This window comes from Pan troglodytes, chromosome 16 (genome assembly GCF_028858775.2).
Source record: "Pan troglodytes isolate AG18354 chromosome 16, NHGRI_mPanTro3-v2.0_pri, whole genome shotgun sequence".
NCBI lineage: Eukaryota > Metazoa > Chordata > Mammalia > Primates > Hominidae > Pan > Pan troglodytes.
Window position 1 is genome coordinate 72,737,334 of NC_072414.2, and position 18,271 is coordinate 72,755,604.

Consider the following 18,271-nt stretch of genomic DNA (forward strand, 5'->3'; position numbering starts at 1 on the left):
AACCTTATAGGAAATGGGTCAGGAGTATGTCGGGGCACTGTATTATCTTTTTGTTTTGTTTTCTTTTTTTTTTTTTTGAGACAGAGTCTCACTCTGTTGCCCAGGCTGGAGTGCAGTGGCACGATCTCAGCTCACTGCAACCTCCCGCTCCCAGTTCAAGCAATTCTCCTGCCTCGGTCTTCCGAGTAGCTGAGATTACAGGCATGCGCCACCATGCCTGGCTGATTTTTGTATACACTGTATTATCTTTACACCTTTCCTGCAAATTCAAAATTATTCTAAAATGCAAAGTTGATTTAAGAAAAAAAACTAAATTACCAGAAAAAAATAAAGCAAGAAAAAGCCAAACTGTTATGATATGTTAATGTAGGTTCATCAAAGGTACTGCTGTGGTAGGGGATATTGATAATCGGGGAGACTGTGCATGTGTGGGGACAAGGAGGTATCTGGGAAATCTCTGTACCTTCCTCTCAGTTATGCTGTGAACCTAAAACTGCTTTAAAAGATAAAGTCCTTAATTTAAAAACGAAACAAAACAAACAAACAAAAAAACCCCACGGTGTTATTTCCCTGCCTGTGGAGATTATTAACTTATCATTAAATGTGATGTGTATTATCTGTGAGCATAACTAATGGAGTCCTCTTTGTGCCTCCCCCCTTTCTGTTTTGCAGCATTGACAAGATATCTAAAGTCACCTCTCCTGTGTTGGTCATTCACGGTACAGAGGATGAGGTCATCGATTTCTCCCATGGCCTAGCGATGTACGAGCGCTGTCCCCGAGCCGTGGAGCCCCTCTGGGTTGAAGGGGCTGGGCATAATGACATAGAGCTTTATGCACAATACCTAGAAAGACTAAAACAGTTCATATCTCACGAACTTCCTAATTCCTGAAGACAACAACTTGATCTTACCTCATTTACTGTGAACAGAAGAGTCCTCTGTTTTGCACATGCTTTAACTGGGTAGCTGTAAAGGCTTGATAACCATGAAGAAGTGCCCAACCTTTAGGGTGTTCTAATCAAAGAGCTGATGAAATCTCAGTCTTTTGTATCTAGAGGTGGTTCTGCTAATTCACACAACACGTTAAACTGAACAGTCGTGATTCCCAGCTTCATTACCTTGCAGGAATGGGAATGAGAGCTGAATGTAGGGACAATTTTCTAGTGCTGTATAAAGTAGCCTCGCATCTGTTTCTCAACCTTACCCATCATTTCTGACATTCATGCAGGACGTGCCCTGTCGCCACCAATGTTCTCGGTATTTCACATGCAGCTCTCTTTCTGCCACTGGATACATGGGTTCAATCCATTTGTGAAGCTGTGATAGTGTAACTGGAAAGCTAGTGTGGTGAAAATTCCTTTATTATTTTTTGTTAACATGCTGATCTTTCCCGGACAAATGAACTGAAGGGTAATTTACTGGAACTCTCATGTACAGCTTCATCAACTGTAACCATATAAATATAACTGGAATATTCTTAAAAAGAAACTAGGGGTTTTTTTAAGTGTAAATTTATTACTAGCCAACAGAGTTTTAATATTTTGATTGTCTGGTTGGTTTAACAAAGAGCCTAGCCGACTTTCCTTCTGTAAAGTCCTCCTTGTAGGCTTTTTTAAAGTACTGTACATATTTGCAATCACATTGTGCATAGATTCTTAATGGTAGATATGATTTCTTTTGTCGGGCTACAACAATGAACTGCAGATTCCTTGTTTGTAATGTAAATGATTGAATACATTTTGTTAATATGTTTTTATTCCTATGTTTTGCTATTAAAAATTTTATAACATTTCCAAGACAAAAATTCCAAGTTTATGCTTTGAAGAATTTATGTAATTAAAATTTCACTAAACTAATCTTTTTAGTTTAGGAATTATTTGGGTTTTGACACTGGAAGTTGCGCCAAATAAGCATCAGAAATAGGAGATGCTTAACATTGCTATACTACTTGTGTTGGTTAGGGGTTTGGATTTGGGGGTTCTTTGGTTTTAATTTTTTTTTCCAAATTTAAAAGCCTTAAATGTACTGTAAGCCTCAGATCGTTGTACAACTGGACTGCGGTTGATTGCCAGTTTGTGTACTGTTGCTTGGATGCGGCACAGTGGTTGGTAATGGAATAAAGGATGCATGGATCAGAATGTGTGGGCTTGTGCAGTTTTTTTCTTCATCTCTCCATCAAAGAAAATAGTGAATAAGAAAACAACTTTTTGTCTTAATGTAGTAAGAAAACCTTGAGGCTTTCAAACTGCACCATCTTTCTCAAGGTATATGGTTTTGTTCTATAAAAGGCCTTGGATTACTTTTGGAAGAAGCCAAGATATAAAGCATATAGCAGTGAAGTGCAGATGATATCTAAATAGAGGATGCAGTGGATTCTGGCTATGAAACAAAATTGAGGAAGGTGACCTCATTGTGACCTGGCTAAGAGGAAGGACAGTGCCTCTTTTGTTGGGAAGCCTGAAACAGGTGTGTTCCATAGTTTTCAGCCCTTTGACTAGCTGAGCAGAAAAGAGCAGCTGAGGGATGCTAGTTTTCAACTCTTGGAACGCACTCTCCTAAGGGTGCGTTAGGAGGAAGTGGTGGTCAGGAAGGTGTGAAGACATGGGTATGCACATGTGAATGCATGCATATGCCAGCTACTTCCTGATCTTGAATCAGGTGGGTGGGGCTGGCTTACCCGAGGGGGCATCAGCAAAGCTCCAGTGGTGATGCCTGTCCCAGAAGTCTGGGAGACCTAGGTGGGAAAAAGCACAAGCAATGACCTGCCTTTGGGGCCAGAGACCAGCGGGTCAGGGTTGCCAGAGACCTGATTTCTGATTCTATTTGTGTGCTGCTTGCATCTTCTGTAATCATTACCCCCCTTTTTTCTCCTAAACTATTTAGTAAATTTCCTTTCATCAGCCAAATATCGGGAAATGATAAGATTGACAATAACAGAAACTAAGGTGGCAAAGCCTTTTGCTTCGTTGGTTTTGTCACTTGATGTGGATGGTTTGTATCCACTGGAAGCAGCTCGTGCTTTGCCAAAACTGAGGAGGGGAGTTTCTCCAACTTTTGCCAGGGTTTGGCATGGGAACAGCATTCCTCTGAGAATTGCATGTGTGGTAACAGTGGGAACCCCAGGGAGAAATCCTCTATTGGTTTCTGAGAGACACCCCTCCTGGGCTGCAGGCTTTTTCTAGAGCTGTTCTCCATTCAGACCTGGGGCCAGATTCCAGGTGTTTGGTTTCCACTAAGTGAGGATGCGTCTCCTTTCTGAGTGCCTTACTATTTCTTTCTCCCTAGTCAAGAAGGAAAAATTAAGTGGCTACCTGAAGTCCTTGCAAAGTATAGAGAAGGTATATGTATTGTTTCTAATATATGAATTTGTGCCTTACGCTTGTGGAAATCCGTTTATAACTATTAAAAGCCTAGAAGTAACATTCAGAGCAAGATATTGTGACCGTATTATTATTCATTCTGTTGATTATTATTATGCTTTATGATCCCTAAAATTAAGCAGAGTAATACAGATTTGGATCACTCATAATCGCATGAGAATCTCAAATCCTAATTTAAATCATTGTAGCGTCCTTTGAAAACAAGAATGGAATGATTGCTACTGTCTCAAAATAGAATGAGTCTATAGTTTAAAAAACAAAAAAAAACCTGTTAGCACTCTTGTTCAAGACTGAATTTTGAATGTGAAAATCAAAGGTTTGAAAGGGCAAATGAATTGTCAAAATACTCTTTTGGGAACATTTCTGTGACTCTTGGTGTGTGGAGGAGAAATATAGAATCTATAGACTTCGGGGCCTTGATCACTTCAGGAAATGATCACAAGTGTATTAGCCTGCACAGAACAAGAAGGATCCCTTCTTAATGTGAGGGATCACCTTGGGTTCCAGTTGAAAATTGAATGCCCCCTCTCTCAGTGCTCCCCTTTCTATAGGTACCTGCTACTGCCCTTTCTTAGAACTAGGACTTGAAAGTGCAAACACATGAAGAGGGTCTGTCTGTTCTAGTCTTTTTCAGGTGAGCCTTTTCAGAGGGAGGATTAGGACCATATCTAATCTGTCTTTGTATCCAAGCTGGGTGATTTTGACCTCGTTCTCTAATTTCTCTGGGCCTCTGATGCTTTTTTCCCCCTTGTTGACCACACGTAGGGCACATAGTCATTAAATGAAATCATGGCTATGCAAATACTGTCCATTTTTTGCTTTATTTTTGACACAGGGTCTCACTCTGTTGCCCAGGCTGGAATGCAGTGATGTGATTATGGCTCACTGCAGCCTCAACCTCCCAATCCTCCCATCTCAGCCTCCCAAATTAGCCACCGCGCCTGGCTAATTTTTATGTTTCTTGTAGAGACAGGGTTTCGCCATGTTGCCCAGGCTGGTCTCAAACTCCTGGCCTCAAGCGATCCTCCTACCTCGGCCTCACAAAGTGCTGGGATTACAGGTGTGAGCCTCCACGCCCGGCATTTTGTGCTTTGTAAAGCACTGTAAATTGTACTACTGGCAGCAGAGCTACTTAAGATGAAGCTCTCAAAAGAGAATAAAACGATAACATTTGAAGAACTAGGGGAAAGCAAGCACCAGATTATCTTCCAAAAAGTATACTAGGCCCAGGCAGTTATAAGAATAAATTCCTTCAAACTATTAAGAAATAATTCCATAGTATATTAACAGTTCCAAAGGTGCGTGCATGCGCACATCCATTCATACTCAAGAGACTAAAGTGGAGCTCACATACAGAGGCAAAAGTGCTAAACAAAATACTGCAAAATCAGTCCTCTATCAAAAGAACAAACAGCATGATCAAATTCGAGTTATACAAACACAGCATTAGGAGATAATGTTACTTTCTGTTTGCTAGTAGTAACTAGTTAGGAAATATCATGGCCAAAAGACCTCACTTACAATAGTACCTCACTTAGAATAGTAACACAGAAAACATACTCAGTGCAATAATGAACCTAGAAGATCTCGTGACTTCTGTTTTCTGCTTCGTGATGGTCCTGGGATGTGAACCACCCCTTCCACTGAAAACAGTTACTGAATGAAATGGTAAAAATCTGAAGGATGCATGAACTGTCAAGAAAATAAGACCTGTGTGCAGGCCAAATGCAAAGTAAAGATGAGAACTGACAGGAAGGAGGAGCACTGAAACTAGTTTTCTCTTTGAAGGAATTTGCTGGACTCGTTTAATCTGAACACTGGTTTTCCAGTCTGGTGAATCTCAGAGCAGTGAACAAAACCTAGAGCGCCCTCCAAGGCAGGAGATCTACTTGGAAACTATCTTCTTTTAGGGCAAATTCGTAGGATCATTTCAATAGACACAGAGAAAACATTTTCTGGAATTCAATGTCCCATTTAAGTTAAAAAAAACAAAAACTCTTATTAAACAAGGAATAGGGGGAAACTTTTATATAGAGAGATTATCCCAAAACATAATAAGCATTATACCAAGAGGCAAAACATCAGAAGCATTATGCTACTTTAGATTGGAAATTAAAGATAATATCCACTACCCTCACTCTCTTCAAAGTTACACGAAAAATTCTAGCAAGTTCAGTAGGGTCAAAAAGGTAAAAAGATATAAGACATGGAAAAGAAGAGGCAGTGAATATGCTCTAAATCCAAACTATTGTGATGGTTGCACAACTCACTAAACTTGTCAAAAATCATTCAAATGTACATATAAAATGGATAGATTTTATATGTAAAGTATACCTTAATAAAAATTATAAAAATAAATGAAAAAAACTATTCAGGTTATGATTGTCTATGTAGAAAACCTGAAAGTATCTATAAATTATTAGATTTAATAAGAGTTTAGGTTGCTAGACACAAAATCAATATACAAAAATCTACCTTATTTCCATAAATCAGGAAAAATATTTAATAAGCCATAGAAAAGAAAAATGCCACTTACAATAGTATTAAAAAACATTAAATACCTGAGACTAACACACCATGCACAAGACACATTCAGGAGAAAAAGTTATTTTTGAAAGACATTAAAGAAGACCTAAATTAGAGATATACCATGTTTATGGATAAGAGGTCTCACTACTTAAATATATCAGTGCTTCCAAAATAGATCTGTGGGGTTAATATGATTCAATCAACATCCCAACAGGTTTGTTTCTGGACCCTGACTCTAGAAATGTGTGATTCTGAAATCTGTATGGAAGAACAAAGGGCCAAAAATAGCCAGAATAATTGAAGATGAAAAAGGTGGAGTATATACCTTACCAGAATAAAGAATTCCACGTGAGAAATTTCAAGATTCAAAAGCCTCCATCCTTTCAATTCTGTAGTGTAGAAAGCCTTGCCTGACACCCGACTCTAGGTTAATGCCCCTCCCAAGAGCTGTCTTCATATTCTGTACTCCCCTGCACATCGCAGTTATCATTAATATACTTAATAATTATTATATTATTAATATAAATAGTTTCTTTGTGGTTCGTATAATTCCAGAAGTTATAGCCATGTATTAAGACAAGAAAAATTTAGCCGGGCATGATGGCACATGCCTATAATCCCAGCTACTTGGGAGGATGGCTTGAACCTGGGAGATTGCAGTGAGCCAGAATTGCACCACTGCACTCCAGCCTGGGTGACAGAGGCTGACCCTGTCTCAAAAAATAAATAAAGTAAAATCAAATGGGTTAAAAAAAGAAAAAAAGAATGAGATAGGTATATCTCATGCAGTAACACCCAACAGAAACAATTGAACGATGATTTAGAATTAATAACAGATTAATAAAATAATTGGTGACAAAATGAATCTTGAAACCTCAAAGGAATAAATTTTTAGATTTGGTTTATTTTAAATATAAAACTTTCATAGTAAAAATAGCATACTCTAATGACAAATTTGGGGTAAAACATTACAAAGCATATGATAGATAATGTAAAAATATACTTAGTTATCCAATGATTGAGACACTCCATGTGTAAAAGAGCATAGGACATGAAGAGATTGTTCATAAGAGATTGTTGTCTGTAATAATCATATAGATTTAATTAAATAAATATAGCAAACAACTACAGATTTAAATAGTAAAATTCCATTTTAAATTATGAACTTGGTATAAATATTTAAATTATAATACCCATTGGTGATGAGGGTGTAAATAAATGGGCTCTCTAAAATGATGCTGCTAACTTTATATATCACATAGGTACAAACTTTCTAAAGTACACCTTGACTCAAAATCCTAACAATGTCCATTTAATCTAACTAATTGTTTCTAGGAATTTAGCCTTAGGAAATAATCAAGATGAGATAGAATTATATGGGATAATTACTGCTCTACTCTTAGCAACAGTGAAAGCTCGCAAACAATCTGTTTTCAGCCATAGGGATTTAATTATTATGTTTATACAACGAATTACTCTGCAACCATAAAAGAGAATGCCATAGAATAGTATTTAGTGGCATGGAAATATTTTCAAGAGCTAGGCGTGGTGGCTCGCACCTGTAATCCCAGCTACTCAGGAGGCTGAGGCCAGAGGATCACTTGAGCCCAGGAGTTCAAGACTGCAGTGAGCTATGATCATGCCACTGCACTCCAGCCTGGGCGACAGAGTGAGACTGCCTCTTAAAAGAGAAAAAAAAAAAGAGAGAGGCAGTTGAATCTCATCAACAGAAATGTGCATCTGTTAACATTTTGGTGCGTAGCCAGCTGTTTGTCCAAGTTTGGGGGTGTGGAGGAGGTGCAGGAAGCAGTGAGGGGAAGTCATACACATGAACTATTTGGTATTCACTTTTATCACATAACAATGTATCTTGAAAATCTTAAAATTTTTTTTTTTTTTTTTTTTTTTTAGAAATAGGGTCTTGCTCTGTCACCCAGGCTGAAGCACAGTGGTGCGATCACAGTTCACTGCAGCCTCAAAATCTTGGGCTCAAGCAATCCTCCTGCCCCAGCCTCACATGCAGCTGGGACCACAGGTACGTGCCATCACACCCAGCTAATTTTTTTATTTTTCGTTAGAGGTGGGGATCTCACTATGTAGCCCAGACTGGTCTCAAACTCCTGGCCTCAAGTGATCCTCCCACCTCGGCCTCCCAAAGTGCTGTGATTACAGGCATGAGCCACCACACCTGGCCTTCTAAGTGTCTCCTTAATATGCCTTTACAAAGAGGAATGCCCAAACCCATTCTTCAGGATTCATGTGAAGTAGTTGTTATATAAAAGGGTGTCAGTAAGAGCCTTTGTTATCATAATTTGTTCTGGAACACCACTGGATGGCACTATCTAACTCCCCCAGAAAATGTTGCTTTTACTAAAGAGAACAAGTATTCGGGGTAAATCGCCTCCCGCTGTGTGTAAGGGTTATGCAGCCAATAAATGAAGTGCATATAAATACGGCATTTCACTCTGTCCAGCTCTAATACTTCCACCTGAGGCTTTGCCCATTGGGATTTCAACAGGAGACACAGGCATTTCCCATTGGAACTTGCCCGGAGCTTGCCCTGCTGGATGGGTTCCAGGCAGAGGGCCAGAAAGCAGCCCTGGTGCATGAGGCCCGCCTGTTCCTGACCCTGTTCCTTTTCAGCCAGAGACCCTGGCCACTGCCTGGGCCTCAGAATCCTCATGTGTGAAGTAAGGGGTCCATTCCATCTGCAGTTCTTTTATGTGTGTATGGTAAGACATACATAACATACAATTTACCTTTTAAACCTTTTTTAGGTGTGCCAGTTCAGGGGCATTAAGTACATTCACATTGTTGTGCAACCATCACCACTCTCCATCTCTAGAACTTTTTCATCATCCCAAACTGAAACTCTGTACCCACTAAGCACTAACTCCCCATTCCCCTGTCACCCAAGCCCCTGGCATCCACCATTCTGCTGTCTCTATAAATTTGACCACTCTAGGTATCTCATGTATGTGGAATCATTAAGTGTATTTGCCCTTTTGTGTCTGGCCTATTTCACTTAGCATAATGTCCTTGAGGTTCATTCATGTGATAGATTTTGTTCCTTTTTAAGGCTGAATAAGTTTCCATTGTATGTATATACCACTGTATTAGTCCATTTTCATGCTGCTGATAAATACATAACAGAGACTGGGCAATTTACAAAAGAAAGAGGTTTATTGGACTTAGAGTTCCACATGGGTGGGGAGGCCTCACAATCATGGCGAAAGGCAAGAAGAGCAAGTCACATCATACATCGTTGGCAGCAGGCAAAGAGAGAGCTTGGGCAGAGTAACTCCTGTTTTTAAAACCATCGGATCTTGTGAGACCCATTCACTATCACGAGAACAGCATGGGAAAGACCCGCCCCCATGAGTCAATCATCTCCCACTGGGTCCCTCCCACAAAATGTGGGAATTATGGGAGCCACAAGATGAGATTTGGGTGGGGACACAGAGCCAAACCATATCAACCATATTTTCTTTATCCTTTCATCCATTGATGAACATTCGGGTTATTTACACCTTTTGGCTGTTATGAATAGTGCTGCTATGAACATGGGTGTGCAAATATGTCTGAGACTCTGCTTTCAATTCTTTGGGGTATATACCCAGAAATAGAATTGCTGGATCATATGGTAATTCTATGTTTAATTTTTGAGGAACCACCATATTTGATCTGTAATTCTTAAACAATTTTTTTTCATTTTTTAAGTTCTGGGGTACATGCGCAGAATGTGCAGGTTTGTTACACAGGTAAACCTGTGTCATGGTGGTTTGCTGCACCTATCAGCCCATCACCTAGGTATTAAGCCCAGCATGCATTAGCTCTTTTTCCCAATGCTCCCCCTTCCCCACCACCCTACCCTGGTAGGCCCCAGTATGTGTTCCCCTCTTTGTGTCTATGTGTTCTCATTGTTCAGCTACCACTTATAAGTAAGAATGTGCAGTGTCTGGTTTTCTGTTCCTGCATTAGTTTGCTGAGGATAATGGCTTCCAGCTTCATCCATGTCCCTGCAAAGAATATGATTGTGTTCCTTTTTATGGCTGCATAGTATTCCATGGTGTACACATATCACGTTTTCTTTATCCAGTCTGTCATTGACAAGCTAATCTGCAATTCTTTTTTTTTTTTTTTTTTTTTGAGATGGAGTCTCACTCTATCACCCAGGCTGGAGTACAGTGGTGCAATCTTGGCTCACTGTAACCTCCGCCCTCCGAGTTCAAGCGATTCTCCTGCCTCAGCCTCCCAAGTAGCTGGGATTACAGGTGCCTGCCACCACACCTGGCTAATTTTTTGTTTGTTTGTATTTTAGTAGAGTCGGGGTTTCAGCATCTTGGCCAGGCTGGTCTTGAACTCCTGAGCTCGTGACCCACACGCCTCGGCCTCCCAAAGTGCTGGGATTACAGGCGTGAGCCACTGCGCCTGGCCTAATCTGCAGTTCTTAACAGGAGTCTTGGGATCTACGACCCCGTTTGAAACTGCATGCCATACTTTGGATGCCTGTACCTATGGGCATTTTTCTGGGGAGAAAATCCACAGTTCCAGCAGAAGGTATCAATAATTCTGAAAGATTAAGAACACAGAACTAGACGGTATTTACAGGTTCTTTAAAAATCAATATTTTTGGCCTCTGAGAACTGTGAGAGAAGATTATGGAGAGGTTAAGGAGCTTGGATTTATACCACAGTCAATCCCAGAGAGAGGCATGAGTTTGTTAGAGCTCTTCGAGTAAGGAGGGGGTCTCTGGATATACCAGAGTGGAGTGTAGAAGTGTTTATAAGCCCAGAAGAAGACAAGACAGTGACGGAGTCCTGGATGCAGAGACAGCAGGTGTAGCTGGGAGTTTTTGTGCCATGGGAACTGTGTGACCTTGGGCAAATCCCTAAACAGCTCTGGGCCTGTCCCTTATCTCTGAAATGGTAGTAATTCCTTGACTACACAGTCAAGTAAGGATCAGGTGAAATTCTGTAGGTAGAAATAAATGCCTTGCAAGAGGTAATGGAGGCTTGGACCCTCTCATTAAATGGATGGGCGAGGTCTGGGTTTAGAACAAAACAGAAAACCTTTGAAAACTCTTGGGTAAGACAGTTTACCCTGTCTGTGCCCTCACTAGGTTGTTACTTAAAATCATTACTCTGCTGCTAAATGATTTATTTACCATTTGGCTGGCCCCAGCTTGTTCATACCTGGCCCTGTCTGGTTCTGTCTGGGTGTGGGTGGAGATGGGCCCAGGGCCTCCAGACCTACACAGATACTGTCTTCTGTCTGAATCCCACTCCCCCAGACCTCACTTCTTCAGGCTCCCACGTGCCCTGCAGATAGGTCTGTGAGACACACGTGGCTTCTGAGCCCCTCCAGCACATTCCAGGATGGGACCTGGAGAGGGCCAGGGTCCCTAAAATAAAAAGCCAGTTTGGGAAAGAAGTGGACCCTCTCTATGCTGGTATCAAAGCAAGGGCCAGGGGAGCCAGCTCAGAAGAGAGCAGAGAAGGATGTTTGATGAAGCCTGAGTTACATTTAAGAAGGGGGCTCAGAAGAACTTACAGGAAAGATGCCCTTTAAACAACTTTTTTTTAATTTAAAATTTTAACATTTTATCTAAAGAAGTGGATAACAGATATTTTTACAGTTTAAGCGGGGGGGAACCCATATTCCTACTATTGAACCTGAAATAGAATATTACCAGGACCTTAGAAACTCACTTTCTCCCGTTCTCCCCAATCACATTCTCTTTCCTCCTGTATTCCAGAATAACCTCTATCTTGAATTTCCTCTCACTCATTTTCTTTTCTATATAGTAAAAATGTATGTGATATATGTATATGTATATATGTGCATATGCATATATCACATATGTATGTGTATGTATGCATGTTATATAATCTGCTCTTTAAGATTTTGTACAAGTATAATCCTACTGCTGTACTCTTCATTTGCTTCCTTCTTCTTTTTTTTTTTGAGACACAGTCTCACTCAGTCCACCAAACTGGAGTGCAGTGGCATGATCTCCGCTCACTGCAACCTCCGCCTCCCGGGTTCAAGTGATCCTCCTGCCTCAGTGTCCTGAGTAGCTGGGACTAAAACATGTGCCACCATGCCCGGCTAATTTTTGTATTTTTAGTGAGACAGGGTTTCACCATCTTGGCCAGGCTGCTCTTGAACTCCTGACCTTGTGATCCAGCCACCTCGGCCTCCCGAAGTGCTGGGATTACAGGTGTGAGCCACCGCGCCTGGCCTTTTTGCTTTCTTCTTTTACTCCACATGATGCCTTTTAGATTTGTCGATGTTAATCCATACAGCTGTAGTTTAGTTTATTTATATTCATAGCTGTGTAGCATTGTATAAATATACTCTATGCAATCTGTTTTTTTTTTTTTCTTTTTGAGAAACCATCTCTTTCTATTGTCCAGGCTGGAGTGCAGTGGCACCATCTCAGCTCACTACAGCCTTGACCTCCCAGGCTTAATCAATCCTCCCACCTCAGCCTCCCAAGTAGCTAGGACTACAGGCCCATGCCACCATGCCCGGCTAATTTTTTTGTATTATTTGTAGAGACGGGGTTTCACCATATTGCCCAGGCTGATTGCAAACTCCTGGGCTCAAGCGATCTGACCCCCTAGGCCTCCCAAAGTGCTGGGGTTACAGGTATGAGCCACCCCACCCAGTCTATGCAATCTCTTGTTGGTGGACATTTAGGTTGTCTTCCAGGCTTTCGCTATTAAAGAGTTTTGTACATCTTACAATGTGAGTGACTTCTGGTTGAAGGTTCTTAATGTTGGCAACATACTGAAATTACCTGAGAGGCATTTGCAAGTGCTGATGCCTGGGGTGCCACCCTCAGAGATTCCAATTTAATCAGTCTGGAGGGGGTTCCAATGGGCACTTAGAGATTGAAAGCCACTGCTCCAGAAAGGGCTTCTCAATCTCCAGTGCGTACACAAATCACCCGGGGATGCAGGTTTTGACTCAGTAGGTTCATGGTAGGACCTGAGATTCTGCATTTGTGAGAAGCTCCCAGCTGCTGCTGGTCCATGGCCCCATCTGAGTATTGCTGAGTCACTGGGGATCTGCCTGTTCAGCTTCACCAGGTAATGCCAAGTCATTTTCCAAAGGAGGGGCACCAATTTACCCTCCCACCAACAGAGGATGGGCGTTCTAGTTATCCACACATGGCATCCTCTAACTTTGTAAATTTTTGCCTAAATAGTGGATGTGAAATGTTATGCTCTTGATTACACATGAGAATAAGCAACTTTTCAGAAACATATGGTCATTTGTAAGTTCTATGTTGCGAAATGTCTGTACATGACTCTTGACTACTTATCTGATAGAGTTCTATATTTTTCTTTTTCGAAGAAATTATTTATATATTCTGGACACAAATCCTTTATATACGATCAATATATTCTCTCCATGTGTCCTTTGAAGAGAATTTTATTTACTGATTCTTCCTCCCAGTGATATCCCAGTTGACATATTAGTTTCTAATTAGGAAGCTTCTAATCAGTTTCTAATTTCTTGCCACTCCCATATGAGCCATTTCAGCACCATCAACTTCTCAGAATCATTTAAGAAAAGATATATGTAAAGAGTAGACAGAGGCCAGGCACGGTGCCTCATGCCTGTAATCCCAGCACTTTGGAAGGCCGAAGTGCATGGATACCTGAGATCAGGAGTTTGAGACCAGCCTGGCCAACATGGCGAAACCCTGTCTCTACTGAAAAACCACAAAAATTAGCCGGGTGTGGTGGTGGGTGCCTGTAGTCCCAGCTCCTCCGGAGGCTGAGCCAGGAGAATCACTTGAACCTGGGAGGCAGAAGTTGCAGTGAGCTGTGATCACGCTACTGCACTCCAGCCTGGGCAACAGAGCGAGACTCTGTCTCAAGAAAAAAAAAAAAAAAAACATTAAAAAAGAGAAGACTGAGGTCACTGGGCAATTGCCTGAGGCCAGGAGTTCAAGACCATCCAGCACAACATAGTGAGACCCTGTCTTTTGGGTGGGGGGGTGGGGAAAGGACCATTTGGTGCATAAGGAACAATAAAAAATATAATATAATACACATTCTTTTTTTTTTTTTTTCTTGGGATGGAGTCTCGCGCTATTGCCCAGGCTGGAGTGCAGTGGCATGATCTCAGCTCACTGCAACCTCCACCTCCCTGGTTCAAGCGATTCTTCTGGCTCAGGTCCCCAAGTAGCTGGGATTACAGGCACCTACCACCATGCCCAGGTAATTTTTGTGTTCTTAGTAGAGACGGGGTTTCACCATGTTGGCCAGGCTGGTCTCAAACTCCTGACCTCAGGTGATCCACCGGCCTCAGCCTCCCAAAATGCTGGGGTTACAGGCGTGAGTCACCGCGCCTGGCCCACATTCTTTTAATCAGACCTTATTTGCCAAGCTGACTGATGGATAGAATTTACTCATGCATTCATTAATTCAATAAATGTTTCTGGTTCTAAACACTCAGTTTGGTTCTGGGGATGCAGCAGTGAACAGACAAAGCTCCTGTCCTCTTGGAGCTTATATTCTAGTAGAGGAAACAGACAATAAACAAGTGAGCAAATAAAAAAATTAAATTGTAGTACACACTTTATAGTGTGTATTACACACATTTTGTTTTTCTCAACAAAAAAACATGCTGAGAAAGTGATTAAGGGCATCAAATCTTTAGGCGTTTGGGAGGATGAGGGTATGGTGGTTCGACATGTATCTATGGCATTTGTTTACCTGAGCTTGAATTTTAGCTCCACCTGCTACTAGCTGTGTCACAGGGACATTGTTTAACCTCTCTGTGCTTCCTCACCTGTAAAGTAAGGATGATTTATTACTTACCTCATAATATTAATGTGAGGATTATATGAGCCTAGAACATACTGAGATCTCAATAAATACTAGCTATTATCATCTGGAGAAACAAAACATTTTATTCTTTACTGAAGGGATTTTCCACATGAGCACATTAATAAAAAGCCTCTTGGAAATGTATGGGAAATGGCATCATTCATTCAATGTGTACTGAAACTTGATTCATTCCAGGCCCTGAATCATGCGTAAGAATGGCTTTTGTGTATAACAGTATGCCTTGGCTTTTAATTTTTTTTTTTTAGTAAGTATTTTCTTTGTAAAAATTGTTATCTTTAGAAACACAGGAAGTGTTTTCATTTCTCTTCCACATATTTAGAACCAGTGGCCTCCCCTCAGAATGTTGCAATGCAAACACAAGCGTGCACAGCTTTTCTTCTGAAGACAGCGTATATTTCTCCAGCAAAATGGTTTATTTTAAAAGAACCAGAATGGCCTGACAGTATCCAACACTTCAACTGATGTAAAGGGGAACACTTTTAGGGTAATTTCACAAGTCAGTCTTTCTCTCTCACACACACGGAGACATACAGAAACACAAACACTACAAACCAATTGTTTTATAAACTTACTTGCCTCCTGTATTTGCAAATTACATCAGCGTATTGACGTGGCTTATACTTTGACTAGAAGAGTTCATGTGCCAGGCAGGACATGCAACAAATACAGAATCACAAAACTAGGAGATTCCTTGACAAATATCTGGTATGAGATTACCCAAGATGGAGTGGGCCACAAATTTCTGGGAAGTAGGCAGGTGGTAGGGAAAAGGAGAGGAGGAGAAGAGGGGAAGAATTACTGCAATATATCCTGGAATTTATACTTTCTAACAATTATCTGTAAATGAAATAAATATATTTCACCTACATATTGATGGTTCTTTTCTAATGTAAATGATTAATAAGCCATTCTATAAATTCATTTTACAGCATTTTTGTACTCATTAGGATCCTATTTTTGTAAGTATTTTCTTAACCAATAATTAAGTACCAATCCTATCATGCTGGATTCTAGTGGTTCTCAGAGTGTGGTCATTAGACCAGCAGCATCACCTGGAAACTCGTTAGAAATGCAGATTCTAAGGCAGGGTGCAGTGGCTCATGCTTGTAATCCCAGTACTTTTGTTACTGGAAAGGGGTCCTGATCCAGAACCCAAGAAGAGACAGTTACTGAATCTTGTGCAATTAAGAATTCAGAGTGAATCCATAGAGTAAAGTGAAAGCAAGTTTATTAGAGAAGTAAGGTAACAAAAGAATGACTACTCCATAAGCAGAGCAGTGACATGGGCTGCTCGACTGAATATACTTATGGTTATTTCATCATTGCATGCTAAACAATGGGTGGATTATTCACGAGTTTTCTGGGAAAGGGTAGGCAATTCCTGGAACTGAGGGTTTCTCCCCCTTTTAGACTATGTAGGATGACTTTCCGATGTTGCCATGGCATTTGTAAACTGTATTGGTGCTGGTGGGAGTGGCTTTCAGCATGCTAATGCATTATAATTAGCATAAAATGAGGAGTGAGCAGTGAGGACGACTAGAGGTCAGTTTCACCGCCATCTTGGTTTTGGAGGGTTTTGATCGGCTTCTTTACCACATCCTGTTTATTAGCAGGGTCTTTGTGACCTTTATCTTGTGATACCAGTCTTGACGACCTCCTATCTCATCCTGTGACTAAGAATGCTTAACCTCTTGAGAATGTAGCCCAGCAGGTCTCAGCCTTATTTCACCCAGCCCCTGTTCAAGATGGAGTCGCTGTGGTTTGAATGCTCTGACACTCCTGAGGTGGGAGGATCTCTTGAGCCTGGGATTTTAAGGAACCTAGTGAGACCCTGTCTCTACAAAAAATAAAAAAATTAGTTGGGCATGTTGGTGCATGCCTGTGGTCCCAGCTACTGGGGAGGCTGAGGTAGGAGGATTGCTTGGCCATGGGAGGTCAAGGCTGCAGTGAGCTGTGATAACAAGCCTTTCCAGTGATTTGATCTGATTCATGCTATATTTAAATAAGTAAGGCAACCTACTGAGAATGAATTGCTCTAGAAATAGTTTTTAGAAGTAGTTCCTAGAAAGGAAAAGACTTACTGTTCCTTGGTCCTAGTAATAAGTGAGAACTGCTTTTAAAGCTACCCCAGTCCTTTGGTGACAACTTCCTTCTGTCAGTACACATGCTTCTGAAGGCCAGCCAATCAGCAACGGCCTCCCTCCAGGGACCATGCTTCTAAAGGTTTTTTAATCCCTAAAAACTCCCACCGCTGAGTCAGCCAACCTCCAAGTCCTGCACTCCCCGAAGCTGTACAGAGATCAGCAGCATGCTGTGTTCACTTCTCCCATTGCTGAACTGCTATAGAGCAGCGGCCTCTTCCTTCCACAACTCCATGGAAAAGCTGGATTCAGTCCAGAGATCACCTGTCTGACACTTACAGGGGTATACATTGCAAACACATGAGGTGAGCCAGGTGCGAGGCAATACTGAGTAAATGTGGTGACTTGGAGAGGCCGTCACATTGCTGTGACACATATACACACCACATGGGCCAAACCAAGCACATCAGTGTGGTCTACATGCCATCAGTCTGCAACATCCAAATTAGCGCAATCCTTCATTTCATACATTTAATTCATTTTAGGCAGTCCAGGAAGTATTAGGATTCTCCGGAGAGACAGAAAATTAAATATGTATATAAAATACTTATATATACAGTCATGTGCCTCATAATGATGTTTTAATCAATGATGAACCAAAGTAGTGGTCCCAAAAGATTATATTATTATTATTATTATTATTATTATTATTTTCTTTTTGAGATGGAGTCTCACTCTGTCTCCCAGGCTGGAGTGCAGTGGTGCAATCTCGGCTCACCGCAACCTCTGCCTTCCGGGTTCAAGCGATTCTTCTGCCTCAGCCTCCGGAGTAGCTGAGATTACAGGCACACCCCACCAGGCCCAGCTAATTCTTTTGTACTTTTAGTAGAGATGGGGTTTCGCCATGTTGGCCAGGCTGGTCTTGAACTCTAGACCTCAAGTGATCTGCCCACCTCAGCCTCCCAAAGTGCTGGGATTACAGGCGTGAGCCACTGCACCCAGCCAGATTATAATATTATAATTTTACTGGACCTCTTCTATGTTTAGATACATTGCTTACAGTATTCAGTATAGTAATGTGCTGTACAGGTTTGTAGCTTAGGAGAAATAGACTATACCATATAGCCTAGGTGTGTAGTAGGCTGGACCCTCTAGGCTTGTGTAAGTACTCATGCTATGATATCCACACAATGATGAAATGGCCTAACAATGCATTTCCCAGAACGTATTCCCCTCATGAAGTGATGCATGACTGGGGATAGATACACGAGAGGGGATTTATGAGGGGGATTGGCTCACACAATTATGGAGGCTGAGAAGTTCCACCACAGGCTGTCTGCAAGCTGGTGACCCAGGGGGGCCGGTAGGGTGCCCCAGTCCAAGTTCAAAAGCCTCAGAACCGCGGAAACT

The 18,271-nt window shown here is 41.4% G+C and overlaps 1 protein-coding gene across 1 annotated transcript in view; it reads left to right on the forward strand.

Moving 5' to 3' along the window:
* ABHD17C (abhydrolase domain containing 17C, depalmitoylase) overlaps positions 1 to 2,139 on the forward strand; it is a 60,344-nt gene extending 58,205 nt beyond the window's left edge. The window contains exon 3 of the mRNA XM_009429664.4: positions 673 to 2,139. Coding sequence (XP_009427939.4) covers positions 673 to 892 — 220 coding nt within the window. The 3' untranslated portion in view covers positions 893 to 2,139. The remainder of the gene's footprint in view (positions 1 to 672) is intronic.
* The last annotated feature ends 16,132 nt before the right edge of the window (positions 2,140 to 18,271 follow it).